The sequence below is a fragment of the Ambystoma mexicanum genome, chromosome 5q (genome assembly GCF_040938575.1).
Source record: "Ambystoma mexicanum isolate Mex_15411 chromosome 5q, UKY_AmexF1_1, whole genome shotgun sequence".
NCBI classification, from domain to species: domain Eukaryota; kingdom Metazoa; phylum Chordata; class Amphibia; order Caudata; family Ambystomatidae; genus Ambystoma; species Ambystoma mexicanum.
Window position 1 is genome coordinate 414,680,073 of NC_090933.1, and position 19,396 is coordinate 414,699,468.

The 19,396-nt window shown below is 44.8% G+C and overlaps 1 protein-coding gene across 1 annotated transcript in view; it reads left to right on the top strand.

Annotated features, from left to right (window-relative positions):
- Positions 1-668: 668 nt before the first annotated feature.
- Positions 669-19,396, top strand: part of RIOK3 (RIO kinase 3) — a 112,223-nt gene continuing 93,495 nt past the window's right edge. The window contains exons 1-8 of the mRNA XM_069620901.1: positions 669-955; positions 1,780-1,901; positions 11,167-11,288; positions 12,435-12,580; positions 12,664-12,771; positions 13,885-13,994; positions 14,338-14,481; positions 18,864-18,991. Coding sequence (XP_069477002.1) covers positions 1,839-1,901; positions 11,167-11,288; positions 12,435-12,580; positions 12,664-12,771; positions 13,885-13,994; positions 14,338-14,481; positions 18,864-18,991 — 821 coding nt within the window. The 5' untranslated portion in view covers positions 669-955; positions 1,780-1,838. The remainder of the gene's footprint in view (positions 956-1,779; positions 1,902-11,166; positions 11,289-12,434; positions 12,581-12,663; positions 12,772-13,884; positions 13,995-14,337; positions 14,482-18,863; positions 18,992-19,396) is intronic.

The window sequence follows — 19,396 nt, forward strand, 5'->3', positions numbered from 1 at the left end:
TGTAGTATTTACACTTGTGCTACAAGTTGCTGCCGGCTAGTGAACAAGCATGGCACATCATTGTCTATCGAGATGGCTCGTGAAGATACGTGACTGAACATGGAATGCTGGTTGAACGATTGCAGAGGAGTTGAGCTTAACCTGATGGCACTCATACACGCTCCCTCCTACTCATCCCAATAACTTAATTCTAACAATTAATAAATATTATATAGTAATCAATCCATGCCATATTCCTTATATATATATATATATACATACATGTCATTGTTATATCCATACCCCACCACTACCGTTTTGTTGCACTCCTTGTCAGTCCGGTTATGTGGGCCTGAGATCATTTATTGTGGTAAACCATTTGGCAATTGCATATTGCACAACACTGTCCATTCACATAACCAGTTTGGTCTGCTTTTTATACAATGGAGCCATGAGTAACAAACTGTAACATGCCCTCCGCAAATTACCAAAGGCGTTGATTTACAACGTATGACTCTAACCCCTTATATATTACATAAGAAGATACAAAACAGACACGAATCCTCCTTTGGCCCATGCGATAGATCGCTCTATTGGCTGTCCTCTCTACAGCCCTGATCGTGGCACATCTGATCGTGACTACTCATCTGTGTCGTCACAGCTCCTCGGCTGCCCTCTGGTCTGCACTCATAAACACGACAACAGTGCCCCAGCAACAGGCACCGCACCCAGCTCTCGCGGTGACGCACAGGCGTGGCGTGCGTCATCACGCTACCCAGCATGCACCCTCGATCCGCCCCAATTCCGTACTCTTTACTGTACCTGTCAGTGATATACCGGCCATTTCTACCCGTTTTCTTCATTCGCTTCGCTCTTCTTCTGGGACAACGCTCTATCGCCTGCACCCACCCTCTAGCCGAACCTTAGACCCGACCGTTCCCTCAGACAGCGCTGTCTGTATCGGACCACGCCTCAGGTATAGTGTTTCATTGTCCCTAGCCAGATGCTCAATTCCGTACCCAAATGTGTCCGGGCATGCCCTGCAATCCTCGCCGATACGTAACTTTTCTTGCTACGCGGATGATAAAGACTGTTAGGAAAAGTAGAATATTAGCACTTTTTTGTTGGGTAAAGTATTTATTCATATGTTCAGGGTATTAGAATGTTGTCCTTTCTCCTGGTGGCAGTTGCACATTAACAATTCTGTCAATGGCAGGCTAATATCCATTCTTCTTAAACTATTACTATGTTTCTCCCCGTATTAACAGAATACAACAATCGATTATATCTAAAGTGAAATTATGCTTAAAGCATTATCTTTTCCGTCTACAAATTGGGGTAATCGAACTCTGCCACATAGGTCGATCACGAGGCTATTTGATCCATTTCACAACGATATATTAGCCCAAGTTGTTGACAGAAGCATATTATAATGTAGTATGGCCGAGTTTTACGTTTTTATAATCACCCCCTCAAATCCGCAGCTGAAACGAAAAAACATGGATCCCATTATTTTCATATTAGTGACAGAATGAGCCACACCCTCACACTAATATTGTGAACATTGTGTTCGGATTTGCATCTATGATGTGTAGTCGTGCCTGTCTCGATAGCGTCTCCCCTCCCCTGCTGTCAAATTGCTCGATGTGTTTTCTTCTGCCGTTTTCAGTTTTGCTGCCACCTCTAGGATTGCCCTTGTTTCTTTTCATTAAAAAACTGTTCATCCCACGTCTATCAATTAATAAAGCAACGGCTTGCCTTACTGTCATTTAGGAAAACTTTGTTCTGTTCATTTTGTAGTTTCTCTTGGTGTACTGTCCCTTCCTGCCTATCCAGCGTCGCTCTTTCTGAATGCTAATATGGATCCTGTGCAAGTCGCGATACCAGAGCCTCAACCAGGTCCGGCCTGGCCACAGCAGAAGGTAATCGGAATAAATAAGTATATTTGTGTTTGTTTATTTTTTATTTTATTTTTTTCTTCTATGAATGCTGAGTGTTGTAACTCCGCCCTATCCTTTGCCTCCACCCAGCCAGAAAAGTGACTCATGCACATTGAACTCATCCGGGGGAAATCTTGCAGTGACGATTCTATTTAACAGCATGTTATGCAATATTTATACTGCGATTATCGCCACTATAGTGAATTTAGGACGACCGGCTGTGTCTAAAAAGTGGCATAGTGTGACTGCCAGGTTGTCGCCAAAACTTAGTCTGTGGATAGGGAGGAGGTCATGGCAAAGAGACACTAGCCAACAGAATAACCGAAAACGGAGAGGAACAACAGTTTGACTATATGAAAAATCAGACCAACCCCCCCCGATCATAAGAATCTTTTTGTACGTAACATGAGCGATCCTTCTTTAAATGTCTCCCAGATCTTTCTCGGCGCTCCTTTTTGTAAAAACAAATTCTTAATCATATTTGTGTGTGTGTCCCACCTGTTGTGTGGGGAGTCAAAAGTTGCTCCTGTTTAGCCGTTTATCTAGTCAGGTCTTTGTGGTCTGCCCCCCCCCCCCCCTCCCTGGAAACTATTCAGAAGACTCTGGCACACTTAACGCTTCCTGCACGGCCATCCAGGGCTAGATGGCATCCAACCACCTCTGTTCTAATGGGGATAAGACAGAGATCCTGCTGGTAGAGCCATCTGTAGTGCTAAAAAAAGCTCACCATCGCAATACACAGCCTTCAACATTGACAATACACACATCCCTGTCACCTCCTCAGTGAAGACGGTAGGTGTCTGGGTGCCACTCGTTCACTGACCCGCCAAGTGAACGCTGTCTCCTCCTCCGCGCCCTATACGTAGAAACGGATAAAATGCTTACAGGCCCTTTTTATCCCCACACAGTTGTTTAACCATTGCACAAGCAATCATTGGCTCCAGGCTTGATTAAACCTCTGGAAGTTGCAGATCATACCGAACAATGCTCTCCGAGAAGCTCTTAACAGTCCCAAACGTGAGCACATCTCTGCTGGGAGAAGAGCTGTACACTTGCTCCCTGTTCATTAACGGATTATCTTTAAAACTCTGTCGATTACTCACTCTTCTCCACTGAAGTTGACTCTTCAAGGGCAATCAGGACCCCCTATGCACACTGCCTTTGCAAGCCAAATTCAAATGCTGGAAGCTCGAGTTTCCAGTCTATTGCAGCGAAGCAATGGCACCTGCCCTGGGAGCTGAACACTCGTACTGGGTATTCCTAAGAGCCTTCAAAACATGGCCTTTTGCTTAATCGAGATGCCTCCCAAATGTACTTGTATGTCTAATCTATTTGACAATTTTATTTTCTGTTTAATTTCAAGCAATCTGTTGTAACAGTGCCTTGATGCCTGTAGGTTTAGTGCGCTTTGAAAATGACAACATAAATAAATGGTCTACAAACAAGTGCCAAATTGCTCCATTTGGGTCCCTTACAGTTATCACCAGTCACGCCCTTCGAAATAAGCCTGGTCAGTTGCTGGAACAAAATGGGGCGCTGTACAAATATACCACCTTTCGTTTTTCAAGTGGGTTGATTTCCCACCCCTTACCAAGTCCAAATTCCCTGCATCTATACCTTCAGCAGCCCCCCATTTGCTACAAGGAAAACGGTCCATCTTATTCGAACCTCCCAAATATATACAAAAAGCCTAGACTGCACAGACACCGAGATGAAACCATCCATCAGGACAGCGATTGCATCTCCTTTTGTCGCACTTGTTTGTTTGTTTGTTTATTTATTTATATAGCGCTCTTGACCCAGGGGTATATATGCGCTTTGAACATCAGGTTACAGGTAAAAGACAATAGTACAGTATTGATAGGGCATAGATAATAGTATTCAAACAATATACATAAAATTGGACATTCGGAGTGCATACATATGTGGTAGGACAGTTATTTGTTGGTTAACCAGGAAATGACCTTGGTTCTGAAGGGTTGGAAAGTAGGTGTAGATTTAATATCCAGTGGGATGGAATTCCAGAGTTGTGATGCCAAAGTTGGGAAGCTGGATCCTCCAGCTCTTTTGAGGGAGTATTTGGGAACTGTTAGTTGTAATGAGTTGGACGATCTGGTGGTTCTAGTGTTCTGTCTTAGTGTAAATTTGTTCGAGAGGTAGGGTGGGGCAAGATGATTGAGGGCTTTGTAAGTAAGGCATATGGTTTTCAAGTCAATTTTCTGTTGGATGGACAACCATTTGCAGGCAGTTCTGGTGGCGGAGATGTGTTCCCTTCTAGGAATATTGAGGGCGGCACGGAGTGCGTTATTTTGTAAAACTTGCAATTTATTGATTACTGTTTTGTTGGCACCTACATAGAGGCTATTACAGTAATCCAGTTTAGATTGAATGAGTGCTCTGGCTAGGATGAGACAGTTGCTAGGGGAGATCAGTGGTCTGCAGGCCCTGATTAGTTTACCGGTGTAGGCAGTGGCTGAGGCGGTCATATTGATTTGTTTAGCTAGGTTGATGTTCGTGTCTAGGTAGAAACCGAGGGTTTTTACGCTCTTGGCAATGGGTATGGTGTTACCGTCAATAGTGAAGCTAGTGTAGCCGGGACAGAGTTTACTGATAGTGTTCGGTGAGCCGACAAGAAGCAATTCAGTCTTGTCATCATTCAGGCATAGGCCATGTGTGGCCATCCATGCCTGAATGATGGAAAAGACTTCATTGATCCATTTGGCGTCCTTGTTGTAGTTGCCTGATAGGGTGAGGAGTATCTGGGTGTCATCTGCGTAGTTAGTATAGGTGACACCCAGATTGTCCAGCTTGTCGAATAAGGGCTTGGTGAAAATATTGTAAAGGGTAGGTGAGACACAGGATCCTTGTGGGACACCGCAGGTGATGGGGATGGGGTCAGCCGCTGCTAGGGGGGAGAAGACCCGCATGGTTCTGTTGTCCAGGAAAGATTGGATCCATGTGACTGCAGAGTGGGAGAAGTGTGCTGCCAGAGACAAATGGTTGCACAGGATTTTATGGTCGACCAGGTCAAAGGCAGCGGAGAGGTCAAGGAGTAGAAGGATGGCAGCCTTGTTTTTGTCTTTGAGTTCGTCTATCTGGCATTTGAGATCAACAAGGGCCGTTTCTGTCCCGTGTTGTGGTCGAAAGCCAGATTGGCGAGTTCCTAGTAGGTGATTGGCCTCAAGGTAGTCCTGGATTTGTAAATAAGCCACTCTATCCAAGATTTTTAGTAGGAATGGGACGGTGGTAATGGGTCTGTAATTCGTGGGGATGTCAGGGTTGAGAGTAGTTTTTTTTAGTAGCGGTAGGACCCAGGACTGTTTCAGATTGCTGGGGACCATGTTGTTGGCGAAGGACAGGTTTATTAATTTGGTGATAAATGGGGAGAGATCCCTAGCTGCATCTTTTATGATCTGTGCGGGGCAGCTGTCCCCCTTGCAATTCGATGGTTTAAGGGATGCTATAATTTTCTGAACCTCCAATATGGATACCTTTTTGAAGGTGAAGCCTGAACTAGTGGCAGTAGGTGGAGGGGGCGTGGGGAAGGAGGTGGGATCGAGAGTGAGTTGTTGTCGTTTGTTGTTGATTTTAGTTTGGAGCCCTGAGATTTTGTTAGCTAGGGCATTCTGGATCCCTGTGCACCAGGGTTTATCCTTAGTGCAAGAGTCAGTGGGGGTAATGGGGTTTTCTAATTCCTTTAGTATGTTAAAGAGCTCCTTAGTACTGGAGCTTGCCTGGGAGATCCTAGTATTGAGAGATTCTTTCTTGGCCCGTATAATCTCATTTTTGTAGAGGGTGGAGATGTTGGTGAGATTGGATCTGTTATTTATAGAAGGCACTGATTTCCAGAGTGCTTCAAGTTTGTTTTTTTGTTGACGCAGGGTTTTGAGCTCCGGGGTGAACCATGTATTCAGGTGCGCTTTGGGTATTCCTTTGCGCAGTTTCAGTGGGGCAATGATGTCAATGGCTTTGGCCATGGACTCATTGTAGGCGTTGACCAGTTGGTTCAAGTCCGTTGTGGCGGGTAGTGCGTTTAAAGTAGGGATCACCAGAGGTATTAGGGCTTCCGCTGTGATATTGCTCTTTTTCCTAGTAGGGCAGGCAGGTGCCATGATAGGCCTTTTATGTGCTGAGTTGCTGGTAAGAATGTCAAACGGGAGGAGGTGGTGGTCAGTCCAGATAAGTTGTGTGGGATCTTTCGTAGTAATGTTGCAGTTAAGGGTAGTTATCCAGTCAAGGATTCTGCCTTTCGAGTGGGTGGGTTTGGAGCAAAGTTGTTGGAGGCCATGCTCCTCTAATGCCATGGCCAGGGCAGTGGCTGGGGTGTCTAGGGGGTCGTTAAACCCAAGGTTAAAGTCTCCGAGTATAATCAATTGTGCTGATGGTTTGGAGCTTTCAGCAACTAGTGAAGTGATGTCTTCCTCAAATGAGCCAGGAGGGCCCGGGGGTCGGTAAATTAAGTGCAGCGTAATAGTACTTTTAGGGGAGGTTTGAAATTTGACTGTAATGTGTTCACAGGATTTGAGTGGGGGAGCAGAGGATAGTCTGATGTCAAGCGTGGACTTAAAGATGATAGCTACACCGCCACCTCGAGCGTTCGGTCTATCTGCTCTAAGGATGGTGTAGTTATCAGGTATGGCTAGGGTAAGAGATGGACCTGCAGCATCGTGCAGCCATGTTTCGGTTACCGCAAGGAAGTCCAGGTTGTTTGTTAGAATAATGTCAGCGACTTCTGTGGCATGGGCGACTAATGATCTGACATTTAGGAGAGCTCCTTTAAGACTGGGATGGATAGTGTTGATGGGTGTTACAGTGTGAGGGTTGATCTTATTGAGTGATTTGGTAGGGCCTTTGCTAGGTCTGTGGTGGGTTCTGGCGCCAAGTCTAGAATTCCGATCGGAGGGGATGAGGGTAGTGTTACGGGAGTTGGTAGGGTTAGCTAATGTAGAGGTGTTGTAGTCAATGGTAGGGCAAGATGCTCTCGTGTTGATGGGGTTCTGCTTATAGACAGCTAGGTGTGTGTTAGCTGCGACATGCGGAACGTGTGCATGTCTGTGGGTGGGAAGGGCGGACTTGGTATCCGGGGGGAAGGCTGGTGTGGTGGGCAGGAATGGTGTAGGGCAGGTGATCGGGTGGTGTCTTGGGCAGGCGGGTCTGACTAAACCATTATTATAGGCTAGGTAACTGTTGCCAGTGCAGGGTATGTTACTTTGCATGACACAGAAAGGGAACATGATCGCAGTCAGGCAGAGTAGCATGCTGGGGCTAAGGTAATGTACAGGGGAGTGGCGTGAAGGGGGCATAGGCGTTATACGTAGGGCACAACACAATGCGAATGAGGTCTAAGCGACCATAGGGCACAACACAATGCAAGTGGGGTCTGGGCGACCATAGGGCACAACACAATGCAAGTGGGGTCTAGGCGACCATAGGGCACAACACAATGCAAGTGGGGTCTAGGCGACCATAGGGCACAACACAATGCGAATGAGGTCTAAGCGACCATAGGGCACAACACAATGCAAGTGGGGTCTGGGCGACCATAGGGCACAACACAATGCAAGTGGGGTCTAGGCGACCATAGGGCACAACACAATGCAAGTGGGGTCTAGGCGACCATAGGGCACAACACAATGCAAGTGGGGTCTAGGCGACCATAGGGCACAACACAATGCAAGTGGGGTCTAGGCGACCATAGGGCACAACACAATGCGAATGAGGTCTGGGCGACCATAGGGCACAACACAATGCGAATGAGGTCTAAGCGACCATAGGGCACAACACAATGCAAGTGGGGTCTGGGCGACCATAGGGCACAACACAATGCAAGTGGGGTCTAGGCGACCATAGGGCACAACACAATGCAAGTGGGGTCTAGGCGACCATAGGGCACAACACAATGCGAATGAGGTCTGGGCGACCATAGGGCACAACACAATGCAAGTGGGGTCTGGGCGACCATAGGGCACAACACAATGCAAGTGGGGTCTAGGCGACCATAGGGCACAACACAATGCGAATGAGGTCTGGGCGACAATAGGGCACAACACAATGCGAATGAGGTCTAAGCGACCATAGGGCACAACACAATGCAAGTGGGGTCTGGGCGACCATAGGGCACAACACAATGCAAGTGGGGTCTAGGCGACCATAGGGCACAACACAATGCAAGTGGGGTCTAGGCGACCATAGGGCACAACACAATGCAAGTGGGGTCTAGGCGACCATAGGGCACAACACAATGCAAGTGGGGTCTAGGCGACCATAGGGCACAACACAATGCAAGTGGGGTCTGGGCGACCATAGGGCACAACACAATGCAAGTGGGGTCTAGGCGACCATAGGGCACAACACAATGCGAATGAGGTCTGGGCGACCATAGGGCACAACACAATGCAAGTGGGGTCTAGGCGACCATAGGGCACAACACAATGCAAGTGGGGTCTAGGCGACCATAGGGCACAACACAATGCAAGTGGGGTCTGGGCGACCATAGGGCACAACACAATGCAAGTGGGGTCTAGGCGACCATAGGGCACAACACAATGCAAGTGGGGTCTGGGCGACCATAGGGCACAACACAGTTGCAGTGGTACGTTAGTGACCATAGGGCACGGCCAATAGCAGTCCTGAGGCATGGAGCACTAAGGGCTAAGGATGCCTGTACTATTAAAGAGGTGGCAGCAGTAATGCATAGAGGCGGCGGCGTTGGAAGCATGAGCGTATGTAGCAAACAGTTAAAGAAACCGAGTTCAAATGTTTATGGGTGCGGAGTAGTAGAGGGCATACCAGAAAGCACAATAGTATAGACTGAGGGTATTCCCACTACTCACAAGAGATTAAAGGTCCGTGGCCCCTGGCTCCTGATGCTCTCAACAGGCCTTTGTATGGCCTTCGTAGGGCCGCCGGCGCATCCGCCTGCCGGAGGATGTAATGGGCGGGATAAGCGAGGCTTAGCCTCGATGTGGCGCCGCGATGCGCCCGGCATGCGGGGGTCAGGCAGGAAGTTGGACAAGGCCAGGCAGGCCTTCGTTGCAGCTTACCAGCTGTTATGGCGTTGCAGCGATGGGGAAAGGGCTCCTGCCCTCTTCCCTTGGATGGGGCGATGTAGTGAGGCCCAACAGGCTCTCAACAGGCCTTTGTATGGCCTTCGTAGGGCCGCCGGCGCATCCGCCTGCCGGCGGATGTAATGGGCGGGATAAGCGAGGCTTAGCCTCGATGTGGCGCCGCGATGCGCCCGGCATGCGGGGGTCAGGCAGGAAGTTGGACAAGGCCAGGCAGGCCTTCGTTGCAGCTTACCAGCTGTTATGGCGTTGCAGCGATGGGGAAAGGGCTCCTGCCCTCTTCCCTTGGATGGGGCGATGTAAAACTTGACTCTGTTTTATCCTCCCCAATCATGGTTTTCTATGCTCCATCAGGTTAACGGTCAACCTGCTTCTCTAGCAGAAGTAGCTTCATTATATTACTTGAAGCTCCAGCCTACACCACATACTCTACCAGCAGAGTCCACGTCTTTGTGCACCCTTCCAAACTCCTAGAATATCCAACATTACCTAAAGGCTTGTTGATTACATTGTAAACACCAAACGCATACAACATTGCCACAGAGAACACTAAGGGTCTGATTGGCCTATCTTTGCCTTGGAGAACATCGGCAGATGTAACATGAGTCTCTTGATTTGCTACAGGTACTCCGTATGTGATTCACAAACCCTAAAACTGGAGTAGATCTGGTGGTTCCTCCAATATATTTTAGATGCTTTCACATAAGTGACTTACTCCAGTCTCTGTGAATTGGCTACAATAGAACCAACACATTTAGAAAAAATGTAGCTTTTAAAGTCTGTTTCAGTTAACATTGCATATCCTTAGTTGAAAGCCAAAGGATGTATCACCTTTGCCATTATGAGGTGCTGTTTTTGCATGTTTTAGTGTTCTACTTCAATTTTTTTGGTGGTCATTTTTGTTTGTAAATATGGACGTTTTAAAATAAATAACTAATGTTCCTTATTTTACTGACTCTCAGACACACAACACCCATACCACCTGTCTTTTAAGCAGCTTAGATCTCGTGCTATCCAAGACTTAAGTTGGTCGAACACCCAGTACACTGCCACTCGCAGTATTGCAAAGCCATAACCATGGTGGTAAAGTGCTTTAATTCTAGTTAAGTTTAGCACCTCATTTACAAAATTAACTTGTGAAGGTAAAGCATCCTGATGAGTTACCCCAAACCATATCGCATAATATCGCTGTGGAAGCCTTGCTTCAGAAGAGGTTAATACTTCTCAGCCAATACCATTGCCTAAATGGAAGATTTGTATGTACGGTGAATACATCTTCGGTCTCCTTTTTTCTTTTGGTGCATAGGCAGGACACATGTTGGTATAGAAAGGTATGGTATTGTGGAGGCATAAAGCCTGTAGGTTTCCTTAAGCAGCATCACTTTATTTTGCAGGGGTGCATCAGCTCCTTAGGGAGTTTACCACCAAACAGAGAGCTGAGGATATTTGCAGCAGCGATGCCAGACCAGGGCATCGGAGGGCTTGAGCTCTCCCACTTTGCTGCCGTGATAGCCCAGGACTCCATTGGTAAAAGGGTGCTACCAAGAGCTTGTTAAATGTATCGCAGAGTATTAACATTTAAACAATCATTAAAATGGCAGTAGCAGCAAACGTGCAGAGGATAAAATGCTGCTCAGGTTATATCGGTATACACAGCGTGATGAAGCCAAAGGCTTAACGGCTGGGCTCAGCTTTTTGATGTCCACGCCTTCATTCATTAGCCTCTATTTGTGAAACTCTGATTAGGGTGAAATGGGCCAAAGGAAGGTTTAATTGCTTTTCAGCCTCCTGGGCTCAGGCGGGGGAGGGGAGGGTCGACACCGCAATGGGATAATGGCTCCACTCTTAGCCAGCTTTCTGAATTGCCGCCTGCTCCCCTCACCTTCCAACATTTTGATGCTGGCTCTGAAACCTGGATATTTGTATCCATCTATGGGACATGCCATGCTCCCAGAACGGCACTTGGACTGGGAAGCGGATGGTCCTGGCATTGTAGAGAAGAGATACTGTGCTTCATTGGCCACGGCCACGAGGAGGCATTGGGTCTTCATAGCAAAAACAAAATTGGAATCCTTGGTATTCATTGTGTGCTCTTTTTAACCAAACCATTGTGGTAACCAAGTTAGCTTCCAGGGCTGCTTGCTGCCTGTTGGTCTGTCCACTAAATTATGTTTCATTTGCAGTGTCCTTGGGGTTCAAGTGTAACTACAGTAATGCCTTGCTCACTGACTGATGTCATGAGTGAAGAACTGGCAAAGGAGCTTCAGCTGGAGGAAGATATTGATGCCGTTCCTGAAACGGTGGTGTGAGTATCCTCGAGTTTACATGTTTCGAGTTTACATGTTTCGTACATGTTTCGGTTATCCTGATTACTTTGGCTGAGTTACCGTTCTTGTCAATATTTAGCTCCATCTTTACTATTTTGGGTGTCCATCATCTGAGAAGTTGTTAGCTAGCCTTTTAAGCAAAGGTAGACTTGAAGAAAGTTCAAAGGTGAAGGCACTCGTTAGAAATCTGCCTTTATATTCATTGCAACTTAATTTAAAATCCTTTAGTAATTAGAACTTTTTTTTTTATAAACACCCCCCCCCCCATAGCATGTTATGCTCCCTTAACTTGAGCTTGCACATTTGTTATCTCGTGCTTGTGCCATATGACATCGGCGAGTTTTGAAAACTCGTTGAATCTTGATGTTTTGGAGCAAAAAATGAATAAAACTTAATTCGTGGTGCATGATTTCCTGGGGTATTTTAGAGTTTGGGTAAGCTAGTGTTCCCAGAGTAACTTAATTCTATTCTTAAATCTACTAAAGCTTTTTTCCACAGTGTTGCAAAGTACATTCAAACACACTCTGTGAAACTAGTATCCTTTAAGTCCTCCTCCCCGGCACACCCACATAAAACTCTACACTGCAGATAGTGTCTTTCCTGCCTGTTGGATTTCTCTGTTGTATGCATCTGTCCATGATATAGGCAGTGCGCTACAACAATATGAAAGCAAATCTATGTCTGGTAAATCTGTGTGTTTGTTAGTTATCTTTTGAGAACCATGTCATGTTTGTGACCCTGATATTTTTAATTCTGGCACTTTATAAAAGGCTGTCCTTTTTAAATCTCCATGATTTGCTTGTTTAAGTGGCTCGTTCACCGTCATCTATTTTATTCATTTTCTTCATTTTTTTCCACGGTCATCTGCTGTGACGTTTACTGTGTTCCTAATGGCAGTCCTTCGAGTATCAATGGACCAACTGTCAGTTGTGCTTAGAAACGCTGTGAATTAAACACTTCTCAAGCTCTATTTTAGTTTATTTCTGTGCCAAAATATATATATATATTTTTAATGACCTCTATTTTTACGTACTTCACAGTTCGTTTTTTTGTATTGCATGCCTGTCTTGCTGAACTTATTCTTTTCTCCTCTTGCATTCACGTATCTCTATTGTTGTGTTTAGTACTGATGAAGGGCAGTTGATCACAGGGGATAACGTTGATACATGTAGTGATGAAGTGCTTGCTCAGATGCTGCAAATGCAGTTTGACCGGGAATATGATGCTCAGCTTTTGCGGGAGGAAAAGAAGTTCAATGGAGACAGCAAAGGTATGCCTCTAAACCAAACAGCCATTATTGTAGGTGTCAAACTTCTGGATTAATTCTGAACTCCCTCTTCATTCCCTACTTAGTTTCGATATCATTTGAGAATTACCGCAAGGTTCACCCTTGTGAGGACAGTGATAGTTCCGAGGATGAAGTAGACTGGCAGGACACGCGCCACGATCCTTACACTGCTGGTAATGTCTTCAGCCTTCCAAAAAGTTGACCTGTAGCACACTGCATGTGGTCTGTGTTGCCTCTAAGGAGTACTGTAAAGTTGATGCTGGAGGAAAAATGTGATTTGTATTAATTCTATATGCTTGTATTGCTTCAGTGGCAATAGCAACACCCTCCTCAGACATCTGTGCCAGCATCTTTTATGTTTACTACCACCCCACCCACCTTGTCGTCCCCCAAAAATCAAACAGCAAATTATAACAACTGTTCCGTTTTTTAAATCCACAAACTGAGCATCACTTTGTACTTTTATCTTTGGGGGTGTAATTCATGTATGCATACTGACCTAATTCACACTAGGAGAATACGGGCTCTTTGTAGCACAGCAATACAAGGGCAAACCGGACAATGCGATTATGTGTGTTTTTTTTTTTTTTTTTTGGTTTTTTTTAAGGCCTTTTGGCAATTCCATAGTGCACCACCTAGGCGCTAAACAGCTCATTGACGCAGTTAAGCTGTCACCATTGAGTCTATGGATAGCATCTGACAGAATCCTGAGGAAAAACTGGCCCAAAAACCACATTTTGGGCTATAGGTTAGGAGGAAAAGTGCCCTGGCTATGCGAATGGAGAACAGATTCAGACGAGCAATAGAGTCACAAGCTGGCAGGCTTGGCGTACAGCTTTGGGGTCCATTTTTAAAATTGAACTTACAAACGGGTGTATGAACCTGTGCCAGCTACTTTCAGAGTAGTCCCTCCTTTTTCAAGTGAAACCAAATAAACTCATACCAGATAATCTTCCCAAGAGCCATCTTTCTGTAGCTTTACTTCCACAATTCGGTTTGACCAACTTCCACTTGCCACAGTTACCCCAAGTTGGAGTAGCTTTCACAGAGTCTAATTGTGTGTTGAGACCCATTGAACTTTGCACGTTGATTTAACTTGAGGATTTTTGGAAGGACAAACTAAAGACATGATGGTGGAACTGTTGCGACGGCCCTGTGGTGCCCGCAATTGCAGCTGGAGCGCATGGGCTTGTCAGTCCACATGTGTAACCTACAGACCTTCCGCAGGGCATCTATGTACTGTATATGTAACCACAGTTAAACAAACCAATTATTTTGTTTTCCAGACAAGCCTACTACTACTCCAAAGAAGGGCTTCAGTGGGAAAGGAAAAGACATCACAACTAAACACGACGAGGTTGTGTGTGGGAGGAAGAACACTGCAAGAATGGAAAATGTGAGTACTGTTCTAGAATGCTTAAATGGCAAAGCATTTGGTGCACTACACTTAGCTCGTTGTGTTGCACTTCTGTCTGTGGTGTTTTAGTCGAAACTGATGTGTCCCATGTCTTAAATAAAATCCTCCTCCTCTCAACCAGCAACTGGGAAAAACCTGCTTGGTGGTGGTAGTGAAACGATGACTCCTAGATCAGTTTTCTGTGGAACACATACACCCTTCAAAGCTTAGTTTCTGCATGCATACGATAAATTGTCTTCAAGTCTTTTCGAACCTCTGTTCAGATTCAAATATTTTGTAGTCCACTTCATGTTGTCATAATGAAGGTTATTTTTGTTTTCAGTTTGCACCAGAGTTTCAGGTTGGTGATGGTATTGGAATGGATTTAAAATTGTCCAATCATGTTTTCAATGCATTAAAGCAACATTCGATTTCTGAGCAGCGCCGAAGTGCTAAGATCCATGAGAAGAAAGAACATTCTACTGCGGTAGGTCGATGGTAGCATTGCATTACCCATATGTAGGTGCTTATAGAATATCATTGTTTTGATGGGTGAGCTGTCTGGTTTAGAAATCTTTGTGAATTGACCCCAGCCCCCTTCTTTAGTTTATGCCCTCAGTGGGCACATGTAAGTATATATAAGGCATCTGTCCATTAAACTGAGCAAGTTTACAATAAGCAGTTTCTCCCTTTAGTTCTAGGGCATTGAGGTGGGGGAAGGGTGTCTGAATGCGCTCCTTGATGCTTAATTTATTTATACTGGTCTTCTGTTGAAATTCCTGTATTATTTGATTGAATCATGGTTAATTGGCCATTTTGTATTAAGTGTGCTGCGAAGGCTCCACAGTATCTGAATGTTAGGACTAACCAGCTGTTTTGTCTGGGACCGAAAACTTAGTTTATTAGATTTTGAAAAACAATTGTGTTGCCACAACGATTCTCACTAAATAGAATTCTTGGTTGCTGTATGTGGGTGTTTCTAAAGGAAATTGTGAGACTGCATGCTGCTTGACGAGTGTTGGGACAGTTTTTCTAAAGTCCAAATAAGGGCTTCATAAAAACATACATCTGAGGCAATACATAATCCACTCTTGGTATAAGGCTGTACCACCTGAGAACATTTTGGTCACGTAGACCGAGCAGCCAGGTTTATCTTAGGAGGGAGAGAAGGCTGTAGCTTGGTACAAAGAAATTGCAGCACACATATTGTCTAAAGAAACACTAAAACGCTATGTATTGTAAAAAAAATAAATGGGTTCATTTAATTACAGGTAGGCCAAGGTAAATCTTGGTAGTAAAGTACTATAACATCTCATATCAACAAAATTCTAAAAACCAATAAAATTCTTATGGGTTACAACCCAAAGTATAACATTATTTTGATTAAAATAAGGATGTCGGGGTGCGTCAAACCTACAGCACATTCAGGGCGGCAGACTAATAGGTGAATCTAATACTTAAGATTTGGGGAGGATCAGAGTTACTGAAGCAGACAGCAACTGAATTGGAACTTAGGAAACTTAATACAATCCCTCACACAATATTGCAAATTTGTATCGGGGGGGCAACAACTTAAATCTCACCGTGCCGCGGGATAAGGAGATGAAATAATATTGGATGATATTGAATGACCACAGGTCGAACACGTGTCAGCTGATTTAAGCGCAACCAATAAATATTCCATTCAAGATTAACAAGTGACATTATTGTCATAGCTGTATTTTATGACTAGAGCATGAGTCCAGGGAGCAATCCGTTTACAATAAGAATGGCAGTCAGCTATTCTTGAGGGAGTATAACCAGGTTGTATTTACTTTTAGAATACAATACTTAATTCAGGGGTAGTAGACTGTCGGTCATGCAGTGACCCTCTGTTACAGAATCACTTAATAAACCAACCCAGTTACAAGGATACACCTTGTAACAGATATTACTTTGTAGAACAAGTTCAGAGCTAGTGAAGGACTCGTATACTTTCTGGAGGGACCTTAAGCTTCTCCATGATAAGTATGAACACTATAACTATTTTAGAATGCACTAAGCAATTCAGGGAAAGCACAACTAACTGGTACACTTTAAGGACAATCTGTTATTATTCGAGGTTGGTAAACGCTATTGGTAAGCTAGTACATTCATTCAGTTAAGAGTAATAAAACAGCACCAACAACGATTACTTTTTAGAAAGGGGGGGAAACGCCATTAAAAGCAAGGAAGTTAACTTATTTACTTTTAGAGGGGAAGAAGTCAACTCGTAGGTAAGTATTATTTTCAGCCACTTTGTAATTTTTCTATTGCAGAGATGGTTACAACACTAACTTTGTTAGCAAGTAAGTACACACTTAGACAGAAGCCTTATCTTTCAAAGTCTCTCCCAAGTTTTCTTAGAGGTAGAAGAGGGACCCTAGTGGTCTAGTAGCCAGCTGGAGGCTGGTCAGGATAGGGTTCAGTTGGCAGAAGGTAGAGTTCCATAGGAGATAAGATTAGCTACAGCGTTAGTTCAAAGTGTTTACGGACTTCATAGACGACTCCCTATGTGTGTTCCAGCCTTAGGCCTGGTCAAGTGGTATGGGCAAACTCCCAACCACACGGATCACCCACTGAGCCTCACAGGATGCACACCAGACTTGAGGTAAGTATTACCCAAGCCCACACAGTACCTTAGGAGAAGAGCTTCTGGGTGGATGCCTTCAGAATGCAGCAGCACAGGACCCGGTCCCTGGATTCTTGGTTTGGAGATGAAGGAGCTGGACGGGAACTTGCAGCAGCAGTTGACAGAGGAGGCTTCCAGCAAAGGTTTGTTCAGATTCTCGCAGCTCTGTGGATTGGGGCCCCTTTACAGGTACCCGAGGAAGAACTAATATCACAGATCGGATTCCCTTCACTAATCTGGTCCTGCACTCTGAGGCGCACACTGGCTTGAGGTCCCAGGATATTGGCGGTTTGCAGCCCAGCAAGTTTGCAGCACGTTGTGGGATGGTTCAAAATGCAGGTCTTCCTGAGACTAGTGGATCTCACCAGCCTCTGGGTAGGAGTCTCATTCGGGAACCACAGGCCGATTGTAAGAAAGGTTTACATCAGGCTCCAGTTACACAACAGGCTCTCGGATTGCTGGAAATCCATTCAGGCGTCTTCCTCTTCTGATTCAGCTCCAGTGGTCTACTTGTCAGCAGCTTCCAGGTTCTGAGTATTTATCAGGGAGTACAGCACAACTTCTGCAAACTCCCCCTGCAGTTTACAGAAAGGGGCTGTCTGGCTGTCCGGGACAGCCAGCCCCTTGCCCCCAGTTGTGAACTGGTTTCTTTCAGGCAAGGTGAAAGATAAAGTGATACCGAGTTTTGGACTCCTCCCTCGCTTCCTGCCTCCTCAAACATTCTAGTCTCTAGGCATAAACTTGCACTTGTGATTTAAATGTTACAAGGTAAGTAAGAAAGGGGATACTTTGTATCCCCCAGCACTCCACATAAGGTGGGGTGTGTTGGCTCACTTAAATCCATGTAAGGGGGATGTGATTCCTACTTTACCTCTCTGGAAAAGTAGTCCCCCCCCCCCCCCCAAGAAATAATAAGAGAATTAAAAGCCAATGCATTCAAAATGCTGTGTACCAGAGTTTATTATCAGTCCAAAGTTATAGGAAACTATAACTCCAACCCCATGGAGGGATATAAAAAGGTCACCCATAAAAAGAGTAAAAGACCTAGGTTGGGGAGGAAAAAGATTCCCACAAACCTAAGGTAAAATAATTACCAAGTCCAAGCAAAAAGTTCTGGGGTTGACACCTGTCTGGGAGACTGATCACTGAAATGAAAATCTTAACTACGAGTTTTGAGCAAATCAGTTGGGCAGCCTTTTCATTTTTTAGGTCTGGTTTCGAGACCACCATGTAAGGTCCAGACTAGGTATATTGTGCAGAGAAAGTTGTTCTTTATCTATTGCCCATGTGTCTGAGGCTGCTCCTTTAAAGAGGCTGGTATTTTTGGTTACCTTGGAGCAGCTGCTTTTGTTGGTGGGGATTTACCTCCAAATACCAGTCCCGGCTGCCACCAGCACAGCACGACATCCCCACCGCACCATGTCCTTCTCGTCCACCAATTCCTAACACTGTATGTTATCGGTCGGCTCCCTCTCCTTCACCCAGGCTGCCCCACATATCACCTGCTTCAATGTTGTCGTCTCCTGTCTTCCAGGCCTTCCATGCTCTCTGCAGCAATCATTTCCCAGAGTTGGCCTCTGTGGTTACCATTACATGGGCCGATTCTTTTCAGGGCAATTCAGCAAAGGCTGTCACACGCCCTGCAATAGATGGTAGGCAATGCATGTTTTAGACCAAATAGTAGTATGTGTTGATCTTCCTGCACAGAAAATAGACCCTCTTTATATACTGCACATTGATGCATTATCTCCGTGTGCGCTGAGAAGGACCTGGATAGCTGCTGAGTGACACCTGATTGCAGAGTAAGCATCTTCTCTGCTCCACAACACATGTACGCCACAGATGCTCTCCTTTTTTGATTATTTTCTGGGTATCGCTGGGTTACCAAGATTTCACTTCCCTCTTACCACAGATTGCACTGATCGATCTGTTTGGCTTAGCCATAATAGGTTATTGAAAAAGGAGAATATAATTTAAATAATCTGTTGAAGGTCTATTTGGTTTTATGTGTTCACTACTTTCTTCAGAAAAGTGGTGAGCATGTAATCTCCCATTTCTGGGTGCATTTTACGTCTTTAATTCGTTTTTAGGTGTTAGTATGTACGTTAAAAAGCTTGGATGTGGTGATTTCAGTTTACACACAACACGCGTCTTCTGCCCTTCACCTCCACTCTATTTAAGCATTAAATAACATTGTTTGTTTATTTTTTTATTTTTAGGAACAAGCCGTGGACCCAAAGACGCGTTTACTGCTTTACAAAATGGTAAATGCCGGTACACTGGAGACCATCAATGGCTGCTTTAGTACTGGAAAAGAATCTGTGGTCTTTCATGCCAATGGAGGAAGGTAACTATTTTCTACTCCACATCCACTTGGAATTGTTTGATTTTAGTCTAGTGACATTATGGACTTCAAATTTAAACTTTTCTGTTAGGCGACACAGCACACGGTTGAGAAATCTAAATGTTTTTAGTGTGATCTTTTATTTAAACCAGGACAATTTTCTTGAAAATAATCATTTGAATTGGTGAATTACTTGATTTGCAAACCCACTGTTTGGACATGTTTCTTTGTTGTTCCATGAAAAAGCGAGTTTCATATTTAAAATGAATGTGATTAGGGTTTAGTAAAACATGAATGTGTTAAGCACCATCTCCCCCATGTCCTATCCCCTCAATAAAATAGTTTTATTTTGAAAATGTTGTGAACTTCTCCCTAATAACAAATCTGAATTATTTTTTTACACCCACA